Consider the following 23,388-nt stretch of genomic DNA (forward strand, 5'->3'; position numbering starts at 1 on the left):
ATTTGCCAAGCCCATTTTTACGCCCATCAGCCTTACCCGACACCGGCATCTAAGTCAGCGTTCTCCCTTGTTTAATTTAAGATAGGGAGAATAGGCCATAGGCACCTTGTCCTATTAGGCACCATAGGCACCTTAGCACTATTCATTTGTAAAACGGGATAGAAAATAATGTTTGAGGATAATTGTCAGTGTGTCTTAAATGTTTGACTAAAAAGTTTTAAAACATAATCCAAATTATTAAAGATGTGTGATCTATTTTTGGATTTTTTTAAATCTCTATAACTAAGCCATATAAAACAGCAAAGTTTTTCCGAATTGTCCAGCCTTTAAAAGAAGGTAGTAATAGTAGTGAGGATATGTTTGAGTACATCACGAGCATCTCTCGAATTATTTTTGAATGTAATAGGAATTTTATTTCAGTGTGAAACTGCAACTGCAGTTGCCGAGAGCGCCGGCGCTGGCTTCCTGTCCGAGTGCAAGGACCTGAATCTACATCCGCTGCATTCGCTGCTGCCGCTTCTGTCACTTTTTGTTTAACACACACAATTTTTATCTTATAATAAGCATACCGCTGACTCCCAGTCATTCCCCTTCGGCACTCCGATTGTCCCTTCTCCAGATACAGCTCTCCAAACCACGTATTACCGGGGCAATGATTTTTATTCTCAATTATTTTGGATGCGGCACTCTCAAACGCAATATTCCATGGAGTAGAACAGCCGACTGCGGATCGACTTGACCTCGCGGAGCATTTTTATTTTGTCAAATGTGCATTAAAAGTTATTTTAAAAAACTGTGGATTGTGATCAAATTGAAAAGAAAAAGAAAAATAAAAAATTTGTTATGATAGATAAAAAAAAGCATCGCACAATTGAACTGCTCAGAAAATGATATAAGAAATTATTGGGCAAATTAATATGTGTGCTTGCTTCAACCATATTTGAAATCTGACAAACCCTTTTTCCTTTATATAATTTCAGATCATCATAATTTTAACAAAAACAATAGACCAAAAAACGTTTTTTGTAAAGAAAACTTCAATAAAAAACTCCGTAACAAGCGATACATCATACATCTTTACCCAACTAATCCATCATTCAGTTTTAAACGCAATAGAACAGACGCAATTAATTCCCTAATTTCTCTAAACACATTATTGAAACGGAACAACAACAACAACTTAAACCTTATCACAAAACCAAGAAAATTAAAACAACTAAATATATATAACCCAACATTTAAGTCGACCAACGAGAAAAAGCCACTAAAAATCAAATTTGAAACGAGAAAATAATCTACAACAACCGAATGTGTTGCTAAATTGAAATCAAAAGTACAAATTCGCATAAATTACAAATACAAACTCCAACTCAAATCGAAATCACAAACAATTTTACGCAGAAAATACCAATTTTTAAATGATTTAAGTAAGGGATTGCGTGTAGTTTTAAATAAAATTGAAGCAGGCCACGAACCAACAAACTATTAATATCTTTGTGTGTATATATTTGAATAGATTTTTTATTGTATAGCTAGCTAACATTGTATACTAAGAAATTTGTGCTTTTAGTCTAACATAAGGTTACCATTAAGGATAATCTTCCACAGCTACAAAATACGTTCCCCGAATGCTTACCCAATAAACACTGACACCGGAACATACAGTTTTCAATACCACATACCATACAGCTAGCATTTGAAAAAAAAAACAGGATATACATACGAAGTTCTGAAATCTTGGACAGATATAAAACTAATATAGAGAGCAATACGTACAGTCAAATTTATCTCGTATTCACTTAATGCTACAAAATAAGCCATAAGCCACTACAATATCATATTTCAGTAAAATAAACTAGACTTTGAAGTTGTATTGTACAAAATTATATATTTTTATAAGCCATAAGCTTGATAATTAATATTATTCGGCAATATAAATAAGAGAGGTATTGGGTAACAAATTGTGATGTTTAAATCTACAAAAATGTAATGCTTATAACGAACGAAATGCGAATAAAATCGAAACCTATTTAACTCCATGTTTGGAGAGACGCTAATGGAAATTTGAGAGTTACACCGAAAATAGGAAATATTAATGAACTTTTATAACCAATATACCGCGACACCGTAACGTGTGCCTTAGTCCGGCCTTATGTTTAAATATGTTTCAACAAGACGTCAAAAATAATTGATATTAAAACTAACCATAAACCATAAACCATATTAACCATAAGAAAAATAAAGCAGAATTAAGATATTCGATGCACTGTTCTCGTTCGGTCAACTTTCATCGATTGCATGGCACAGACACCACACAATGATCACAAGAGGAGCATTACAAATTTAAAGGTAATTCTTTTTCTCAAAAATGTATTTCCCAAATAAGAGTTAAGCCTCAAAGAGGAAATCTAAGCAATTACAGTCGAATCCCGATAATTCGAAATGGCAAGGGGATCACTTTTTTTACGAATTAGACGGGAATTCGATTTATCGAGATTTTTTTCAAGGGAACAGAATTTTTTACGAATTATCGCGATTTTCGATTTAGCGGGGAACGAATTATCGGGATTCGACTGTACAAACTTGGCGATCAATCGAAGCTCCTAAACCTCATGTAACGGTATAGGCATTTACCGTTTGACCCTTGGTCGTTTTGTCCGAGTTGCTAAATAAGAGCAGATGAAAAGAGAGCTTTGAAATCCGTGCAAAACAGGCGCTGCTGAGCAAAGATGCCGTTAGATGGTGTTAGTGGACACGAAGACGACACGAAGACGTTTTGCCGAAGCTCTTTCAGCTGAGTCCAGAAACGAAGATGTTTGGCTTACTTTGCGCCGCCAACGAGGACGCTGGCGATGACTCGACTTCAAGCCGACTCCACTTTTGTGTGTGCAAGTTCTATTTCTAAACGAGACGTGTCTGAACCCCAGCAACAGTCATATTTATACTTGGACGAGGCGAGGGCCAAATTAGTTTTTCTATGACTCGCGCGCCGCCAGGTTATCGGTTATCTGTATTTGTTTACTGCAAGAAAATTCCAAGTCTCAGCTCTCACCGTCACCGTTACCGTAATACCGTAATCGCGGCCGTGAATAAAACGTTACCGTTATTTTATTCGCCCACTCATATAGCCTCTTGAAGAGGTAAAAGCGGACGAGAAACGAATTAGTTGAAAAACTTAAGAGAACTCACTTATTTATTTATATACACATTAAGCATTTAGCAGCAAATATGTGCATTTTTTGTTGCTTTTAATTTGTTGCTCGCTAGTTCGCTAGTTTTTTAACAAAAGCCACACACCTTCAAAATTTGTACCGAGTTAAAATAAGGGGCTTTCTTGGCATATTAATGTTCTATAACTCTATTGAAACGGACTCGATGCTTCCCCTTCTATTTACAGTCTGCGTCGTGGTTGTAACTATTTCATTGGTGGTACGTAGCGAAAAGTACATATCAATAAAGAAAATATCCTTATGCAGACTTAAAAAAAGTTGAACATTTAAAAAATGTTAAAAGTTAAAGGATAACCCATTACACAGTTTACCGCTCGGGTATTCAATTTGACGATCATGAATAACTGTTTTAATGACAGAACTTTCAAATGCAGTGGCTTCACATTTTCTCAAACTTGTTCAACAATTTGTTTGCCTTTCGCAAAATAAACATCTATAAACATTTGTAAACATAATAATAAAGGTTGCAATTAAAAGGATACCCTTGCAATTAAAACTTTTGTGTGTAAAACGACTAAATTCATCACAAATTTATCATAACAAGATTCTTCGTACTCTTAGTTCGATCCTTAACAAGTCAGAGATAAAGAAGTACTATAATTTAATTTGGTTTATTTCTATGACCGCCATATGAAATTCTAGTCAGATCTCTATTAAAATAACTTTATAACGACGATATTATAATATTGTTCATTAGTTTTGAAGAGTTTGGATCATTGATTCAGTCATATGGATTTTTATTAAATTTATAATGAGTTTTAAAAGTGTACAAAAACAATATCTGTCAAAAATAATGACCGTATGATGGAAATCAACGGCGTTACAATTTGTGCCCTTTATTTTTTTGCCCTTGAAGAGCAAAGGGTATTATTTTTTTACCTTTTTGGAAGCTTTATGATATAGTCATCTGATCCGGGCCGTTTCGACTTTTATACTTCCTGCTATGTTTGGGTAAAACTTCAGCGAGGTAACTTCAATACTAAGAGACATTAAAACAGACAGATAGAATGACGAACTTGCTAGATCAATTAAATTGAAGAATATACAAATACTCGATTACCTTATTGGATGTGAAGAGTCTCCTCAGGATTAGGTGCGGATTAGCTGTCCGATTTTTGAAATCAGAAATACAGTAAATAAATTTCTTCTATATATGTTGTCTCTGCAAGACGTTTGATCCCGGTTGGCTTAATATAGAATAAATGCTTTCTGAAATAGCAACAAGTTTCTTAGTGAAGTTTTGGTGAGATCGCTTTGAAGCCGAGATCCTAGTCTCATAGAAACAGACTGGCAGAAAAAAACGAAGAGACCGACATGACGATATTGATTTGTATGGACAAGCTGATTAGAATATATTATATATTTGTATACACAATATGGTCGGACATGATACAGTAATAAGCTCTGCAAAGTTTTAAAAATATGAACTAAATTTTCAAAATCACGTTCCACTAAATGATGTCACCAGGATGGATTGGTATACGTATTTTTAAATTTTATTTTTTTTAGTTAGGCAATAGCCAAAACGTTATTTCTTATATACATACCCTTGCAGAGGATGATATAATTTCAGTCAGAACGCAGCAACGCAGAGAAGAGAAAACACCCCAGACCCCATAAAGAATATTCTTGATCAGCATCACCAACTTTTCCAATAGGTGTGTAGTTATTACACGCAGCTAGTAAGTCGGAACGGCCGGATAGGTCCAATAGGAAGGATATAAAAAAAGGAAAAAAAAAGCCGCAGACACGCAAATTCTCGTGATGAACACGCAGCATACTAACTTTTATGAAAAGTGCCACGCTCATAAATATAGTTTTGCCGGTACACCATTGTGGCCTAATCCGCAGCAATGGGGCTTTTTAAATTTGCCACACCTTCTCTTACGCATACCAGTTTATGCCCTTATAGACGTCGAGATCTTCAAAAGTTGTCACGCCTTTCGAAAATGTTTACCGTTAAATTAGACTCTAACAGTTAAGTTGTCTCTTTTTTATTTTATTTAGCTTTGCGGTATATACGCCGATATTTTTGGGATTAAATTTGCAGATGATTATAGTGATGAACATCCAGCGTTTTTGAAAACACTGAAACTTTATATAATTTTCAGTTATGGTTTCTAAATGAATTTTAAATCCAAAATCGAATATCAAATTACTAAAAATAAAGTTAGTTTCTTCTGATTTACGATATGGCAATTTTATTCGATTTTAGTTACCAAAAATTATTTTGTTAAGATCGGGCTGCTACTTCATATAAGTAGCTGCCATAGAAAAAAAAACAAAGATATGATTCTTTTTGTTACTTAACAACTAATGAAATAATATTTTTTAATAGTCCTTAACCCTTACAATAAAGTCGTTCTTAACGGTATAATTATATATATTTTTGGTTTTATTACGCTTTTTAAACCTTTATCCAACTTGATCAAGTTGTTATGTATGTATATTCTTTACTTATCTTTTTGTGTTACAGGAAGTGACATGATATGAAAGCAAGATGCTTTAGCCAAGCCCAAACCACTCACAATTGGCTTCCCACGTCCAAGTTAGGGGTCGAAAGAAAAATCCTTGTCGTTCGGGGCGATTGGCCACATCCAGTAATCTGGGATCACATTGGTCTCCTCCCGGCTTACTTGCTCCTAATAATTCAGATGGACGCCGCCGACTTCTGGCAGCAGGCACGAGGCCCGTTCGGCCTGCAAACGGCGCTTCATCAATACAATTCGGCGCCGAATCAACAGCAAACTGCCAACCACACACACTCCCTCCACCAGCAGGCCATTCCCCAGGAGCACGAGCTGGTGTCCGAAGTGCACATAGACGGCCCACCCTCCTCCGGGGGGGTCCAAGTGAACAGCAGCCCCCATCCGCCTGCCAGCACCAAGGTCGAGCCCAGCCATGTCCTGCATTCGCAGCAGCACTCGGAGCAGCAGGCCTACGGGGGGAGCGACTCCTTCCGGGGTTCGCGGTCGCCGCAGCTTAGCACCCATCACCTGCTGTTCAACGCGGCTGCAGCCGCCGCTGCGGCAGCCCACCTCAAGTCCACGGCCCTGCAGAACAACCTCCCGTCGATGGGGGACCAGGCACAGTCCGCCCTCCGGACCTACGGCAACAGCTCGCTGAACGCCTTGTGTGGGATCAAGCCCAAGCCGGAGACGGACGCCAAGCTGCCGCCGAGCCAGTCCCTCGAGGAGTGCCACCAGCCGCTGATCCCCGCGCAGGCACAGCTCTCCTTCGCCGGCGACTTCTACGACGTGGGCGAGGCGACGGCCAGGGAAGCCGCCGAGGCGGAAAGGAAGGTACTGACGATGGGATCCATCGACGAGTCGCACTCCAACCAGAATCAGCAGAATCAGCACTCAGTCCTGCACACTCCGCAATGCAAGCTGACGTCCCCAGAAACGGGAGGCGGCTCGAATTCTGGAACAGGACCCAGACCCGGGGCAACCATGATCGACAAGAGCTTGTCGCAGGGCCAGCAATCTCCACAACCCTCCAGCACACCATCCGGCGGCAGCACGACCCCCGACATTAAATATAGCAACGATAAAATGGCCAGTGAAATCCAGGTAATGTATATATAATAATGTATTTATAATAAAACAAGAAAGGAAGCTACATGAAGGCTAAATAACATCATAGCTATGTCGATTTTGCTACCACATTTCTATTTATTTTTATTTATTTATTTATTAAAGATGATGGTAAAGTTTACAAAACTAAAACTAACATAAGGGGTTGTAGTGCATCGACTACGTGTTTTTAATAGGTGAACTTAATTTAACAATATTTTCAATTTTGATTTTACTACATTTCTATATTTTAAACGGTTGTTCTATTTTAATGAAATATAATTAAATAAAAACGATAAACTTAGTGGCGAAAAACAACGATGTTATCATTTTCTTCCCGTTAATTTCCGTTAACTCTATATAGATCTTTCGATCTTTCCTATGGCCGCTATATGATATAGTTGTCCGATTTTTATGAAATTTATGATTTTTATTTTGCATTTTTTCCATTTAAGGGTACTTAAAAAACCTTGTGTTCTAAAAATCATACACGTGGGATAAAAAACAACGACGGTGTCATTTTTTTGCCATTATTTATATACTCTATGCATATATTTTTCGATCTTTCCTATGGCAGCTATATGATAAGTATATTTATATTATTTAATAATTTTTCGGACTTATGAAATTCAACATTTGCAGTGTCGAAATAGATATTGTCGTCTGATCCTAATAAATTTATTGTTGTGAACTATATTGAAATCTTTTTTTTTTAATTGTTCTACAAATTTTTTTCATATTTTTTTTTTAGATTTTTTATTTTTATATATTGATCTAAAGGAACTGTTAAAGCACAGGGAAATATGCATACGAACACATAAAACAAGCGTAAAGATAACATTTAGAACGCTTTTGCGGTTGGGTGGCTTAGTTGTTTAGAACTCGTTTAACAAGTAAGATTGATTTTTATACTCTTGCAAAGGATTCCTGGGAGGTATATATATTCTTGATCAGCATCACCCATATATTTTCTAATATAGTAAATAATAAAGCTGCCATAGGATAAAATGTAAGAAATATATAAATTAAAATTCAGGCTTTTGCCTTGATATATGTATATCCATTTGCATTGGACTTGGGGTACTAAAAAATCTTGGATTAGAATTTGGTCAAGTCCAGTTTATAAGCTAAGCTATCGTTGAAGCTATCTTAATTTCTCGTTTTATACATTATTACAATAAACAAATGTACAAGACTTATTCAACCTTAAAGAAACAATTGATGAACTTTAAGTTTGTTCTTGGAAACAGGACGATCAGTGAGAAATTTTAAATTGATAGGTTTACTCGAGCATGGAAACGGAATAAAAACAGCCGGAGTATCTATATCTATAGAGTACATTTATATTTCTTTTCTAAATAAAATAAAATTTTTTGGACTAGGTATACCATTTATGTGACCTGTATAGGGCATGCTTATTGCCAACGGCCTTGAAAGTTTTAGTGTTCCCACTTTTACATGAAAGTTTTAAAGTGTGCCCCTTTCAAGCACTGATATTTTTTCATTTTAGAGTTGGCCTTTTCAGTGAGTTTTTCTAATTTGTACTCTCTTTGCATTATATTTTCAGAAATTCTCTCTTAATCTCTCAGTTTTTAAGAGCAGTCCTAAACAACCCCTTTCACTCGAGGGAAATTTAAAAAGCTTGCTTCGTTCCAGCCCAAAAGGGGTTATATACTTCCATTAGATGGTTGGTCAAGTATCAAGTATCGACTTTGGAATTTTATAATTCTGGTTTTCTCTACCAATCTACCAATCTGGCCGCTTAATGAGCTTACGCGAAAGAAGTCCCTCTTAGTAAAATTGGGTTCTTCGTGCACCTAACATTTTTGCACCTTGACAAACCGCTTGAGGTGGGGAAACCGTTGGAAATTCGTAAGGGGTAAATGAAATATGGGGGAGGATTCGTTGAATTACTATACTAAGGCAATGAGAGCGCAGAAGGATGGAAAGAGGAAAGAGAAAAATGTGGTCTTATCCTTGCTTAGATTTTGCTATACTTTTTCTTGAAGTAACCACCATTGGGAGCGAGGCCACGTGTGTGAGAATCTTCGGCTCGGTTTCATTTTATAATAAGTGGCGGGTACGGGGCAGCAAATGGGGTTGCAAGTTCAGGTTCAGTTTTATTGCACACATAAAAATATAAAAGTCAGTTTACCGTTCAGTTCACTGTTCACTGTTCCTAGTAAGCTCTAAAACTGCCATAATTTTTGGTTTCCTTGTACTTCTTCTTCTTCGTCTTCGCTTCTCCTTCTCTTTTCCTTCTAGCGAAAGAGCAAAGAGAACGCAAGATGTCATTCCTTTGAGAGCTTTTCCTTTCCTTTGTTGAGTTGTACAACTTATTCGGTCTTGTTTCCTCAAGAAAACAATAATAACGCATAGAGAAAGAGACGCCGCATTTGAAGCTCAAGTGCGACAGAGGCATAGACGACGTCAGCGATGACGACGACGACGCAAAAACAGGATAGTTTAAGAAATACCCCCTGGCACTCACGCAGTGTCCCGTTTGCTGATATTAATTCGCCGAGCCGGCAGAAGTTCAAAGGACATCAGACCGTAAGGTTGTGTGCTCCGGTCTGCCTCGCGTAACTATATATCCTGCGAAACTAAAATCAGTTCGTTCGTGTGCCAGCTATTTGCTATTTGTTTTCGCGAGCCAAAGTCATTTCGGTGCACAATTACACCAATGAACAATCGCGAAATGTCTGCCCATCTTTAAATTAAAACAACTCAGATGAAAAGCTGTTTTTAGTGCTGATGTAAATATTCGGTCTGCGGCGTTTTGAGCAACATGAGCCACCAATGAAGCAGTGCAGCATAGCTCGCGATTCGATTGATCGGAAGAATGAACCGTTATAACTCCCAAAGCAAAGAAAATTTATAAAAAATACCGCAAGGGAACTGTACTGTATTTGTTCCCTTCCGTTTCGTTTCGTTTCACGATCGGCTATCTCAAGATCATAACGCATACAATGACACTTGACTGTGAAAAGGAGCACGATGTAATTTTTCATTTTCTTCCCATTCACCACTTTTAAGTTGTACTCATATAACTCTATTGGAAAGGCTTTTGAATGTGATAATTTTCGTTTAATTACAGTCAGGGAAAAGAACCGAAATTGTTTTTAAGTTACACCATGTTTACCTAAATCGTTTTGAATTAAACACATACATAGACGGGTTTTTTCAAATTGTATATAACGAAAAACACAAATTTTTCTTTATAATGTGATCATCGTGGGAAAGGCTGTTGGAAACAGGGTTCATATGTACATATATGGATATATAATGACCAGTTTCCCGCCATCCAGTAGAGAATATAAGTTTGAAAAGAAAAAGTTTTTATGCCCAGCAAATATGGCATGAAAAACAAACGGTACATAATAGAACAGAATAGAACAGCTTAAAAACACACAAATGTATAATACATAAGAGTGTCTTGTGTAAAAAAATGGATTTTACTTCGTTAAAAACTTCTGAGCAAAGTGGAATGACAGTGCGTTAGACAAAGAAATAAAATGAGTTGCGGATTGAAACGATTTTCTTATTTTTTAAACACAGTGTTTTAATATTTAATTATACTCTAATGAGCTTTTGAGAAATAGGAGAACTTGTAAGCTAGCTCTTTGAATAAATGCTAGCTCGCCTTGTTATAGTTTTCCCCCATAATCGCAGAATAAGTGACACTAATAATGTACTCCTATTTCTTTCAGCTTCAGCTTTCCCGGTCGAGCAGCGCAGCCGCGATCAGTGAACGCACCCTTGAAGAATGTTGGTCAACCCTGCAACGAGTGAGTTGGCATCTGTTCCGTTGTGTATAGTACTCTTCCTCGTCAAAGACACATGTACACGGCTGTAGCACAGCACAGCACACCACATCACCGAACACGAACAAAAACAGTCAATTTTCGAAGATACCCACAAGTCCGAAGAAGCGCGTTCTGCGGTCAAATATGTTAATGGGAGGAAGCACTTTGTTTCTAGGGAAGAGTCTTTAAGTTGAAGTTTGATTTTAGTTTAGTTTAAACTCTAACACAATAATTAAATAAAAATTTACTCATAATCAAATAGTTCTAAATATTATTAAAGGTATTTCCATTTAATGAGTAGTAAGTCACATTTACTATTTAAAACCTTTTCAAAGGAAAGTCAGGCGTCAGCATTCTTTTTATTCTTCCTGGTAATTTTTATTTCTAAAATTACGTTTACAATATAGAATTAAAGTACGTTTTCACATGAAGGAAATTTTTCTGTTTTTATTTTTGAACCAATAAAATACTTTATAAATTAATTATATATGAAAGCAAAATTATGCACTCCCTTATTTTATTTATTCTTTCATTGTAAGTCTAATTTAGATATTACTATTAAATCTTAACATTATGCATTTTGTTCTTTGCGTGAGTAGCATGTTTTTAGCTATAAGTACGTCTTCTTCTTCTTCTTATGAAAAAAGGTTTCGGGAACTGTAAATATGCTTTCTAATAAGAACTTCATACATATGTATGTGTGTAAGAAAGCTGTCCATTTCTTATTCGGCTTCGCATATATTATACAAAGCAGACGTATTTAAATGTTTTAAGTGAAACGTATGACAGTCAAGTTTGTATAACGCTTGACAAAAAAAAAAAAAAAAAAAAAAAAAAACGTCTATTAAATAAATGATATTGTGAGTTAAAAAAAACACTATTTTGTTCTTTTTATTTTATTTCATAATTAATAAATTATTATTTCATTCTCTTAAATTTTCACACACTTAAGATAAAACTAAGATCATCCGAATCTGCAACAAAGAGACTATGGAAGAAGCTTAAATATTATTTTTAGCGTTGAATGGAAGCGAATCTTTAGGGATTTTCGATCTATATGAAATCATAACTTTTTTGGTAAAATGTAACACCTAGGTATGTTATGCTGCTAATTACGAGCAGTCAAATATAATCTTTTTTATGGTCATTATTATAGGGTACGATAATGGAAAAAAAATTATATAATTAATTCCAAGAGCATGATTTTCAAAACATGGAGTTTTTTAATAACCCTTGATTTGAGAAAAAAATTTCATTAAAATCCGACAACGTTATTATATAGCTGCCATAGGAGCGATCGAAAAATCTATATAGAAATACGGGAAATAAAATTATAACATCGTTGTTTTTCATCAGACAAGCATGATTTTTGGAATATAGAGTTCTATATTCAATCTTGAATTACATATTAAATTTCATCAAAATGGCACAAATATATCATATAGCTGCCATACGAACAATGGTCGAAAATATGGAAAATGAATAGAAAAATAGTAATAGTTTCGGCTTGCCGAAGCTAGCTTCCTTTCTTGTTTTTAACTTCTAGTAAACTCTTTTAAACCTTTAGGGAACCTTAATATATTTAAAAAAAAAGAGCTTAAAAAACTGTACAGCACGCAACAGAGCCAAGAAAAAAAGAATGTTCCATATAATAAGCGCAACGTTCGACCTTCCCCCGATTTTTGTCCTTTACTACTAAGGCGCAGATATAAGCACGCTCGTTGTCTTTGCTTACGTGTCTGTGTGTGTGTGTGTGTGTGTGTGTGTGTCGGTACGAAATCGCACTCAGCCGTACAAAATCATTTGTCCACCCCTCACGTTTTTTGCAACCATTTTTATTTCACTCATCACGACCGCACGCCGAGCGAAACGAAAAGAAGCAGAAGCGATGGTTACCGCCTCCTGCTACCCCTAAGATAGAGCGAAAGGAGCGAAAGGTCCGGTGGACCTATGTAAGTCCATCCCTCTTTCGGTTTGAGTTCCTCCTAGCACTAGGGTCGAACGGTGGCAGTGGCGGTGGCGGTGGGAAAAGAATGCGAGGCGAAAGAAAACAAAAACAGAAATAAAAACGAAAACGAATGAAGAGGGTAGGTGGGTTTTTAAAGGGGAACTAGTACATACATACACACATACATAAGTATTCAAAATGCATGTATGGGTGCTTGGCGGGGCTTCCTAAATGCTCTCTCTAGTCTGCCTTTCCCTCTTTCTTTGATGCTTCTTCTTACTTGAAGTTTTTTATTAAATTGAATTTGTGTTGTCTTCTATATTATTTATGTATTTTTGTTTCAAGAAAGTGTATTTGTAATCTTTAATATTACATAATAAATATGCATATTTTTATATTTACAAATGTTGAATGGGCCGGACAACTACATACATATATGTACTATGTATATATGTATATAGCTAGCAAAGGAAACTTACAAAAAACATACATATGTACATATGTATGTGTGTTTAAATTTAAGAAAAAATATTTGGGCGTAGTTGTTTTTTTTTAGCATGTGGTAGATTTTAAATTTTTACATGAAATTTATTTAATTTGCTAATTTTTAATACACAATAAAATTTAAAAAATTAACTTTGAGATAAAAAACAACGATGTTATAATTTTGATTAGTTATATTTTTATGAAATTTGTTTCTCCATTTCATAGTACATAGTTAGAAAACTAAATATTCCAAAAATAATTTCATTTTTTTATATATTTTTTTTTGTACTTCTTCTTCTTTTTGTAGTTCCATGAAATATAATTCGAAATTAAAGAGACCTAAGAAAATACCAATTGGAACAAGAAAGGAAGCTTATAACCCTTACATCGTGCAACTATATGATACATCTGCCATAGGAGAGATCAAAAAATATATAAAAATAATGGAAATAAATTGATAACGTCGTTATATATCAACTTTTTTAACTAGCCTTGAATTGTGAAAAAAATATCATAAAAATCTGACTACTATTATCATATGGCTGTGGTCAAAATTCTCTTTAGAATTAATGGCAAAAATAATAAAATCGTTGTTTTTCATCAGACAAGCATAATTTATTCCAATAGTTTCCTAATGTCTCTCGAATTTCGAATTTCGGCTGACCGAAGCTAGCTTTCTTTCCTGTCTCTGCAGTAAATTTCCACCACTCCTCCAGAATCACATCTTTGAGCATTTTTCCCCTCAAGAAGATCTCACAAATGCTCAATTGGGTTAAGATCAGGACTCTGGGGAGGTGTTCGCAGCTAATTTTTAACATTGTACAGCTGCCAAAGCTTGGCGTTCTATGCCGAGTGCTTCGGGTCGTTGACTCGCTAAAACCAACTAGTTTTTCAACAATTTCTTTTAAGGTGTTTTTACGATGTCGATATAGATTTTTTAATCCATGATTGACTCGATAAATGTTAATTTTCTAACGCCTCCTGCTGCCGTACACCCCCATACCATTATTCCGCTTCATCTGTGTTTTACCGTGTCAACTAAGTTTTTTTTTATTGAAGACTTCTCCACTTTTTCTCCATACCAAAATCTTCCCTTCATTCAAAGTACGCGAAATTTAGTTTAATGTTTGAAAATTCACTCGTTAGCCATTTTGTCTTTTGACTACCGAAATAATGTTTTTTTTTGGCTTTTTTATGGCTCGGCGTACAATATCATCGGAAACTGTTTTAGAAAACAATTCTCGATCTGGAGCTTCTTATTCTTATTATTCGGATTCGGGAACACTCCTTTAATTAAAACAAAACCTTGGAGTAAAATATCGTGAAGATCGCACACCTTCAACTCATAAAATAATTTTAAGTTCCGTACTCCTCAGGCTATTTAAAGGTTATATCCAGTTGCAATTTTGAAAAAATAGTTTTTTTTGCCTATGTTGAATGTATATACATATATTGAAGAATATTGTCTGAAAATTTCAAAGTAATCCGGTAAATAGTTTCGGAGAAATGGGCGTATTTGTAAAGGCTTCTCCGACGTTGTTCAAATAAAAAAATTTCTCCGAGACGACTTGACCGATTGATAGATATTTTTGTCAGATAATCACAAGAGGAATTAAGGTTCTGATGAAAATTCGATTTTTTAGTCACTTTGAAGTTTGAATTTTCGTGCCAAAAAATAAGGTTTCGGTTGGGAAGCCGCCATTTTGTCTAAAATCAAAATTTTGACTATTCGTCGTGTCAATATGATTTGTATTTATCTTTCCTTTAAGTAATCCTTTTGGTTTTTTGTATTTCTGATTAGAAGTGGGCGCGGGCCGGGCTTTTTTTCGTGGCCCCCGGGCTTACACAGGCCCGGAGCGGGCCCGGGCCTTGAAATTAAGATTCGTGCGGGCTTCGTGCGGGCCCGGGCCTTATCAAAAAGGCCCGGCCCGTAAAAGCCCGAAAAGAAAGTTGAGAAAAACGCTATGGACATAGAGCTTGACAAATATTTGGCCTATCCAGCAGCTCCTGGCACACATATTTTAGAGTTCTAGAAAAAATGCAAGGGACTTAAAATACCTTTCTAAATTAGCTCGGACTATTCTGGCTATTCCCGCCAGTTCGTCTACGAGCGAAAAGCTTTTTTCAACATCGGGCCATGTTTTAAATGAAAAAAGCACAAATTTAGAAAAAATTTAATTTTTAAATAAAAATATGACATGATTTGCTTTTATTAAATATATAACATTATTCATGTATCTATACCTTAACAAATTTGTACTTATATATACCTATAAATTGCATGTCTTTTAAATTTCCTTATATGGGCCGGGCCGGGCCCGGGCCTTGGTGAAAAAGTTTCATGTTCGTGCGGGCCGGGCCTCTTAAAAAAGAATTCGTTTTCGTGCGGGCCCGGGACTCAAAATACAGGCCCGCGCCCACCTCTATTTCTGATAATTTCGATCAGAGACATCTTCCTCACCGCCAGACACCGTTTTCAAAAGGACCTCCGGGAGATCCCCTACAGGGTCGACGGAACCCAATATTTTTATACCCTTGCAGAGCAAAGGGTATTATAATTTCAGTCAGAAGTTTGCAACGCAGTGAAGGAGGCACCCCATAAAGAAAATATATTTACCATATAAATCAAAATACCTTTGTACGTCTGTTCGTCTGCCCGTCTGTTCTATCTGTCTGTTTCTATGTATCAATGTTTACGAAAAGTTGTTTTAGTTGGAACGGGCCGGATCGGGCGACTATATTGGATAGCTCCCATACGACAGATTGAAAAATTATAAATTTACCTTCTTCACTCGACCTGGGAGCTTAGGGGCTCTACAACTTGTAGAGCGTTCATTAATCTTTGGTGTTTTCGATCGAACTGAGGATTAGCCAGAAGCGACTTATCTTAGTGGTGGTGGAGTTACCACCTAGCGCCATCTAGGAGTGGCGAATTTTTTTGTTATGTGCGGGTCCGGGGAACCGAATTTAACGTCGTTGTTTTTTATCCCACAAGCCTGATTTTTAGAATATCGAGTTTTTTAACAACCCCTGAATTGAAAAAAAAAAAATTTCTTAAAAATCGGACAACTATATCATATAGCTGCCATAGGAAAGATCGAAAAATCTATATAGAATTAATAGAAATAAATTGATAACGTTGTTGCGCTGGTCTCCGAACCAGAAGGACTGGGTTCGATTCCCATGCTCCCCCAAAAAAGAAAGGGTATCTTTTTCCATAATCTCCATAATTTCTATGCTCTATCGTTCACTTAACAAAAGTAACAAATTTCGGCTCCCCGGACCCTCACTCCCCCTCGTCCACGTTACTATGGACCCAACAACAGAACTTTTCGTCACTCCTAGATGGCGCCAGGTGGCAATTCCACCGCTATTCGCTACTGGCTAACCACCAGTACGATCGAAAACCAATGACTGTTGAATCCTCTACAAAAAAAATTGTAGAGCCTCTACGCTAAGTAAATTTTTTTTGTTTTTTATCACACTACCATCATTTTTTGAGTATCAGGTTTTTCAATTATAAAAAATTATAAAAAAGAAAGATGACTCTCGAATTTCGAATAAAATTTCATAAAAATCTGACGACTATATCATATAGCTGTCATATGAACAATCGTCGAAAATATAGACGAGTAGAAAAATCGCTATAGCTTCGATGTGGTTTAGCCTTTATGTATTAGTGATATGCTCGATGCAAGGGTATATAGTTTGCAGAAGTTGGTTTTCATACCCTTGCAGAGGGTATTATAATTTTATTCGTAAGATAGCGTCGCAGTGGAAAGGATTCTCTAGATACCAAAAAGTGTATATTCTTTATATTCGTCACTAAACAAGTTTACTAAGACCTGCTAGTCGGTCCGGCAATCGAGTCTTAATTTTCTAAAACGATATCGGTGAAACATCAAAGAAAACATGTAATGTGTAATTCAAATAAGTGAGATGTCGTACAAGCATGCATTTTGAGGCAGAGCATTTCATAGTATTTTTTTAGATTTCAGAAATTTAAATTATATTTAAAACCACCCAGGCAAAAGATCGACGCCTCATGCTACCCCCAAAGTGTCTTTGGTACCCTGTTATTTCGTCGCAATCTCATTTGCCAAGAGTTCGCAACTGCTGCTGGCCGAGTCCGCTTGGTCTGTGGTGTTTGCTGACCATTTTTTCGCGATTGCAGTCTAAGGGTAAAGGACAAAGACAGACAGTAGTCGTGCTGCTACCCACATACCTACCAGAACGAAGTAAATAAAAAGTGAACTGTGTCTCGGACAAACCCGAGTGGCAATGCAGATACGATGGAAGGTTGCTAAAGCCGTGTTACCATTGGAAACAAACCATCGCCTGCCCGGCAACCAACCAGAGAGCTGCACGAAATCAGCCTCTCCGCTTCCCTTGCCTCTACAAATTGACAAATTGACTAAATGTTTTGCCCTTTATAAATTAAAAAAAAAAACAGCGACTACAAAATATTTTATAAATTAGAAATCAGTCATTCATTTAATTTTGTATATGGTTAAGCCATACATAGAAAAAAGATGTTCTTCAAATTTATATAGGATGTAATCAAGACCGATTTTTAATAAAATATTTCAAAATCTTAAGAATTTCTTTATAATAAATCACATGTTTGTATGACTAAAATCAGTCTCTAGTTTAGCCTTATTATATACCCGTTACTTGAATATTAAAAAGCAATACTATAATTGTTGAAAAATATAAAAGAAAGAATAAATCTGTGGCGCCCACAGTTTTTCTGTTGCAACATTTAGCGTTTTCAGAAATCTGACACACCCACTTATAAGACCAGCCTTGGAGGCGTGACCGCCTTTCTGTTTAAGTGTCGACATCTTAAAGACTATTAGAGCTAAAAAGTGGGGGTGACTACTCATACTCATACAATACGCCGCGAGAAGTTTATTTTATTTTATTTTCCATATTTTCGAAGACTTTAATACGACAGCTATATCATATAGTCGACCGATTTTTATGAAATTTAATATGTAATTCAAGAGTCTTTAAAAAAGTATAAATCCCAAAAATAATGATTGTCTGATGAAAAACCACGATGTTATTATTTTATTTCAGTTAATTCTACTTAGATTTTTCGATCTTTCCTATGGCAGCTATATGATATAGTTCTCGGATTTTAATGAAATATTTTTCTCGATTCAAGGGGCCGTTCAAATATTACGTAAGCAGATTTATTTCAATTTTACCCCCCATCCCGCTTGTCAGCAAAAGTAAGCAAAGCCCTTACCCCCTGCTCCTATGCATACGTAAATATTTTTCTATGAATGTATTGTTTTTAAATATTATAAAAAATATTAAAAGATTTAAAAAAAGAAAAAAGATTTAGTATGGAAATTAGATTTTACTTTCAACCCAGAGTAAGTTACAAAAATATTATAGTCTTACGAACATAATAAACTTATTTTAAATTTTTGGTACACATATTAAATATATACTTGAACGGCCTCCGAGGGAAAAATTATGCTCGTGGAATAAAAAGCAACGACGTTATAATTTTTTTTCCATTATTTATATATATATTTTTCGATCTTTCCTATGGCAGCTATATGATAGAGTTATCCGATTTTGAGCCAATTTAATCCGAAATTCGATAATAATTAAAAACCACCATCTGGCTTATATACTGCGTGCAATAACTACACAACTTTTGGGAAAGTTTCAGCAAGATAGCTTTAAAACTGAGAGACTAGTTTGCGCGGAAACGGACAGACGGACAGACGTATTTCGATTCAGATCGTGATGATGATTCAGAATATATTATATATACTTTATGGGGTCTTTTTTTGCGGCGAAATGAGTAATTTAATTTTATTAAGTTAAATGACACATTATTGTTCAACTTTTGAAAAGTATTAGGAAAGCACTTTAATGAAAAATATTTAGAAGTTAGCCTGTGAATCCTCAGAAACGCCGAGAAACAAAGGTGTTTGGCGGTGAACATCATGACTCGTTAACGGACCATCTTAACAAAAAAAGTGATATGCGTTTTAAAGGAAATATATTTCTCAAGGTAATCAGCAATTTTTTTGTCTTTTTAGCTCAAAAAATCGCTGTCAAATTACTTTTTAAAATAGAAAAAAAATTTAGATTAAAAAAAGCTCTTCCTGATTACCTGTTTATTTATGTGGAGAATTTGTGTTAAAAATTTAAAAAGGAAAATTTGAGTTCTGGTGTTCACCGACTTTTAAAATAACGTTTTCGGGAAAATCGGTTTAAAGTATTTTTACTCGTCAAAATGCGTCCAAATTCGGTCGTATAAAACCTTGTATCTCCGAAAGTTTGACTCTAATTGACTCAAAATGCTTAAAACCTTATCCCCCTTAAAATATAATACCCTCTGCAAGGGTATAACGGGTATAACGGTATAACGGTATAACGGTATGCAACGGTATAAGTGAAAGGGTGCTAGCTTCGACAAGCCGGAGAGATGAAATAAAAGAGGTTTTTATAAATGTCAATTTGCCGTGTTAAAACCTGATTGGTATCATGGTTTTGGCCCCAATGATAATTTACCAAAAATCAGCAAAACGAATTCTGACCTCACAATTACACTTCATAGTTTAAACTTTTTATTTATTTTATTTTTCATAAAAAGTAAGCAATTCTGCTGACGCGGATTTCACTTGTACGACATGCACCGGTACACATTTTTATATAAAGCGCACAAAAAATGGAGAAGTGCGACAATTACCGCAGCAGGTAGATAATAAAATTCTTTAAATATAACTAGCGATGACAGACGCACAAACAGAGCTTCCCAAAGTTTTTAAATCAATGAATCTTGAGGGTAAGGTGTACACTGCTTACAGCGAAGAGTTTATTGCGTAATTGTAAAAATGAAATGGAACCTTCTTAAACGTGATTGTAATTGTAATTGCAGCTTTTTATGCACAAAAGCGCGATGCAGCAAATACAGCAGCAGATCCCCCGCGTCGGACTAGGAACCCACGGAGTTGCCGGCACGGCTAACTTGAGTGGCGGCATCACCTCCGGATCGGACACCAAGCCGCACCAGTGCCAGCAGTGCATGAAGAGCTTCTCCAGCAACCACCAGCTCGTGCAGCACATCCGTGTCCACACTGGGGAGAAGCCTTACAAGTGCTCTTACTGTGATCGTAGATTTAAGCAGCTGTCGCACGTCCAGCAGCACACGCGCCTGCACACAGGTGAGTCATAGGCAGTATTGCCAACTCTGAATGGTCATTTATAGCAGTTGGAGCAAAAAAAAATAGCCAAAAATAGCTAAATTTCTTCAAAAATAGTAAATTAAAATAGACGTTTGATGGTCGACGGTTTTTTAGTCGACTATAAATAAATAAATAATATCAAATATTACAAATTATTTAAAATAGCACATTTTTTTATGAAATAGCCAACATAACAGGCTCCTGCAAAATTGAGTGGTTTCTAGTTTTAGGTCATGGAAAATAGCCAAATCTTTCCAGAAAATAGCCAAGTTGGCAACACTGGTCATAGGACGCACACTAGCATTCTTTCACCTGATGGCTATTTTCAAGTATTCGAATTATGTACAGTAAGCATTAATATACTAAAAGAAAACTAGTTTAGTGATACAATCAGGGTCTTTTCTCTTCAGTGGTCGCAGCAAAAGTGATCTTTATTTCATCATCTCTGTCAATGCTTAGCCTATTTCACACTCTCGTATGTGCAAGAGAGAGACGTACATACATAGAGATGGGTTAACATGGTGTTTCTTAAAGGAGTAAGGGAGACATAAAGGATGACAGTGTTATGGGACTTAACTTAAGGAATGTACAATAACATTAACTGCTTATCAAGTAGTGCTTAAAGATAGGTATATGTACATAGGGCTGCTTGCTACAACTGGGATATCAATATTTAACCAAACTTGAAGAAATAATGTTATTTTCGGTCGCCGAGCTCAACAATTTGCAAGCTATTTCTAATTATTTTAATTGTAATTACCGAAATGATGCAAAGTCTTCTTTAATAATTAAAACGGGAAATGGTCCCGTGTTGCTGACCTTGGCCTGCGTCTTTTTCTTAAAAATGTCCATTTCGTCTCCGTAACACATCTCTGCAGCCTGCATAACCAGGGGTCGGCTTTTCAAATGACAAAGATAATTAAATCAAGTTGGAGAGCTTTTTGAGTCAGTAGCCGACACCCTACCATCCTACAACCCTACCACCCTCGCAATCCAGTTTGGATTCAGGAAGTTTGTTGACTCAGGACCAGGACAGCTGTAGGGGATGAATGGAGGAACGAATCTGGAAATAGAGAAAATATTCAACGTCATTAGCCGCTTTCAATGACATTTTCGTTTTTATATAAGCGAAAAAGTATTCAATCCGGTTCCGCCGTTTACCACTCCTTATTCACACCTGATTGCAATTTTACAATTGCTATTTATGATTTTTATTATTTCGCATTTATTCTTTTTTTGAAACAGAAATTACATGCGCTTTAATTGAAAACTTGTTTACTTAAGCCCAGTAATAGGAGAGGCATAGGCAGCAAAGTAATTCTACCTTTTTGGATTGGGTAATTACACCATACAGGGTCTCAGACCGACCGGTTTCTTAAACGCCGGCGGATCGGTGGGTGGGGTGGGGTGACCTGGGATAATGGATAGCGAAGGCCATTAAGCTGGGAAAGGCCCCAATGTCGCTGGAGCTGAAGCTGCAACCAAGTCCAAACAGTCTTTAAGGCTCTTAAAGTGACGGGTGAAATGAAGTGCCCTTTGGGCAATGGCTACGTGACTGCAAGGTGTGAAACTGTAGATATCCGAGCCCCTTTCTCGGTGAAGGCTTCTGCCTGGACTCAAAGGATGGGGCTCGACCGCAGTTCATCTACACGACTGCACTTTGTAGCTATTTATTTGTACTTAATATAACTTGAAGCAAAGTGACACTAAGTAGCTTAAACGTTTTTAGTCGGGACATTCTTCAGAACCCTTAGTTCTTCTCGCCGACCTTCCACTTTTCATTTAATTGCGCGATTAAATGAAATTAATTCTGCTTCTAACCTAAAGGATGCCTCGTTATTTCGTAGTTTTCTCAGCTCTTTTGCTCTTTTGCATCAATAAAATAAAAATGGGTATAACCGTCTGGACTATTTCTGAGAGATGGTTTTTAATCTTGTTAAATGAAGTCAATCAGTCAATTAAGCGCCTAAAGCTATTTTACCACCGTGAGCTTATATTTATATTGTACATTGTATAGAATTGGTGGGATAGTAAAAGTCTGATTTCTCTGTTCAGTTTTAACTTACTTTTTTTGTGTTTAGCATAAAGTGAAATTCACATTTGAGATTGGTGAATCATGCATTAATTAATATCCTGTTATGCGCACAATAAAAATTTTTGCAACGCTGTTTTTTGTGTCACATTAAAATTAAAACTCTATTCTTTTTTTTTACCATGCAAGCAAGTGTTACTTCTTTAAATTAGACAATTTTGTTACTACTGAAAGTAATTTAGAATTGAACGACTTTGTTATACCAATTGGTAAAAATGAAATAAAATTTATAGAAAAATAATAAAATAATAGTAAAACACCAACAAGAGCCACCGCAGAGAGATTTATTGTACATAGGTAGATGTCTTGAGTCCAGGGGCGGATTAAGACAATTTGCCGCCCTAGGCAGTTTTGATTTTGCCGCCCTAGACTGCAGCCTAATTTTCACCTTTATATCATTGTTTTATTGACCTTGTGTTACACGGTTGCATGAATTTCCACATTGAAATTTGGCTTTTTTCAGCAAAGGTCGAACTACTCGAACTACTCGATGGCTGCCGCTAACGCGCGGGAAATTCAAACGCACGTAATTTTCGGTTATAATGATTGTGCGTTTGAATTTCCGCGTGTTCGCGTCAGCGAAAAGAAGTATATTGAACAATATGTTAAAGTTGAAGACCTTAGAGTAAAAATTTTTTGTGTCTATTAAAAAGTAGTATTTTATGTAGTGTTAACACGCGAAATTTGCCGCCCCTAAAAATTTGCCGCCCGAGGCAGCTGCCTTGGTTGCCTATATGGTAAATCCGCCACTGCTTGAGTCTATTAATTTTTGTTTTCCCAATAAGCTACAAAGCGACTTTTTTTCAATTTTTATACCCTTGCAGAGCAAAGCGTATTATAATTTTGGCCAGAAGTTTGCAACGCAGTGAAGGAGACACCTTAGACCCCATAAAGTATATATATTTTTGATCAGCATCACCATCTGAATCGAAATACGTCTGTACGTCTGTCCGTCTGTCTGTCTGTCCGTCTGTCCTCCTGTCCGTTTCTGCCCAAACTAGTCTCTCAGTTTTAAAGCTATCTTGATGAAACTTTCG

The 23,388-nt window shown here is 36.2% G+C and overlaps 1 protein-coding gene across 3 annotated transcripts in view; it reads left to right on the plus strand.

Moving 5' to 3' along the window:
• Nucleotides 1–581: 581 nt before the first annotated feature.
• The window catches only part of LOC108095063 (zinc finger protein 592), a 30,324-nt gene continuing 7,517 nt past the window's right edge, over nt 582–23,388 (plus strand). Inside the window, exons 1-5 of one of the 3 annotated variants that reach the window (XM_017195981.2) lie at nt 582–638; nt 981–2,349; nt 5,707–6,802; nt 10,516–10,593; nt 19,953–20,238. In XM_017195981.2, the coding sequence (XP_017051470.1) occupies nt 5,720–6,802; nt 10,516–10,593; nt 19,953–20,238 (1,447 nt within the window). In that variant the 5' untranslated portion in view covers nt 582–638; nt 981–2,349; nt 5,707–5,719. Of the gene's footprint in view, nt 639–980; nt 2,350–5,706; nt 6,803–9,167; nt 9,805–10,515; nt 10,594–19,952; nt 20,239–23,388 lie in introns of those variants that run through there. The other 2 variants (XM_017195984.2, XM_017195982.2) reach the window with 2 other exon arrangements.

The sequence above is a fragment of the Drosophila ficusphila genome, unplaced genomic scaffold (genome assembly GCF_018152265.1).
Source record: "Drosophila ficusphila isolate 14025-0441.05 unplaced genomic scaffold, ASM1815226v1 contig_220, whole genome shotgun sequence".
Classification (NCBI taxonomy): Eukaryota; Metazoa; Arthropoda; class Insecta; order Diptera; family Drosophilidae; genus Drosophila; species Drosophila ficusphila.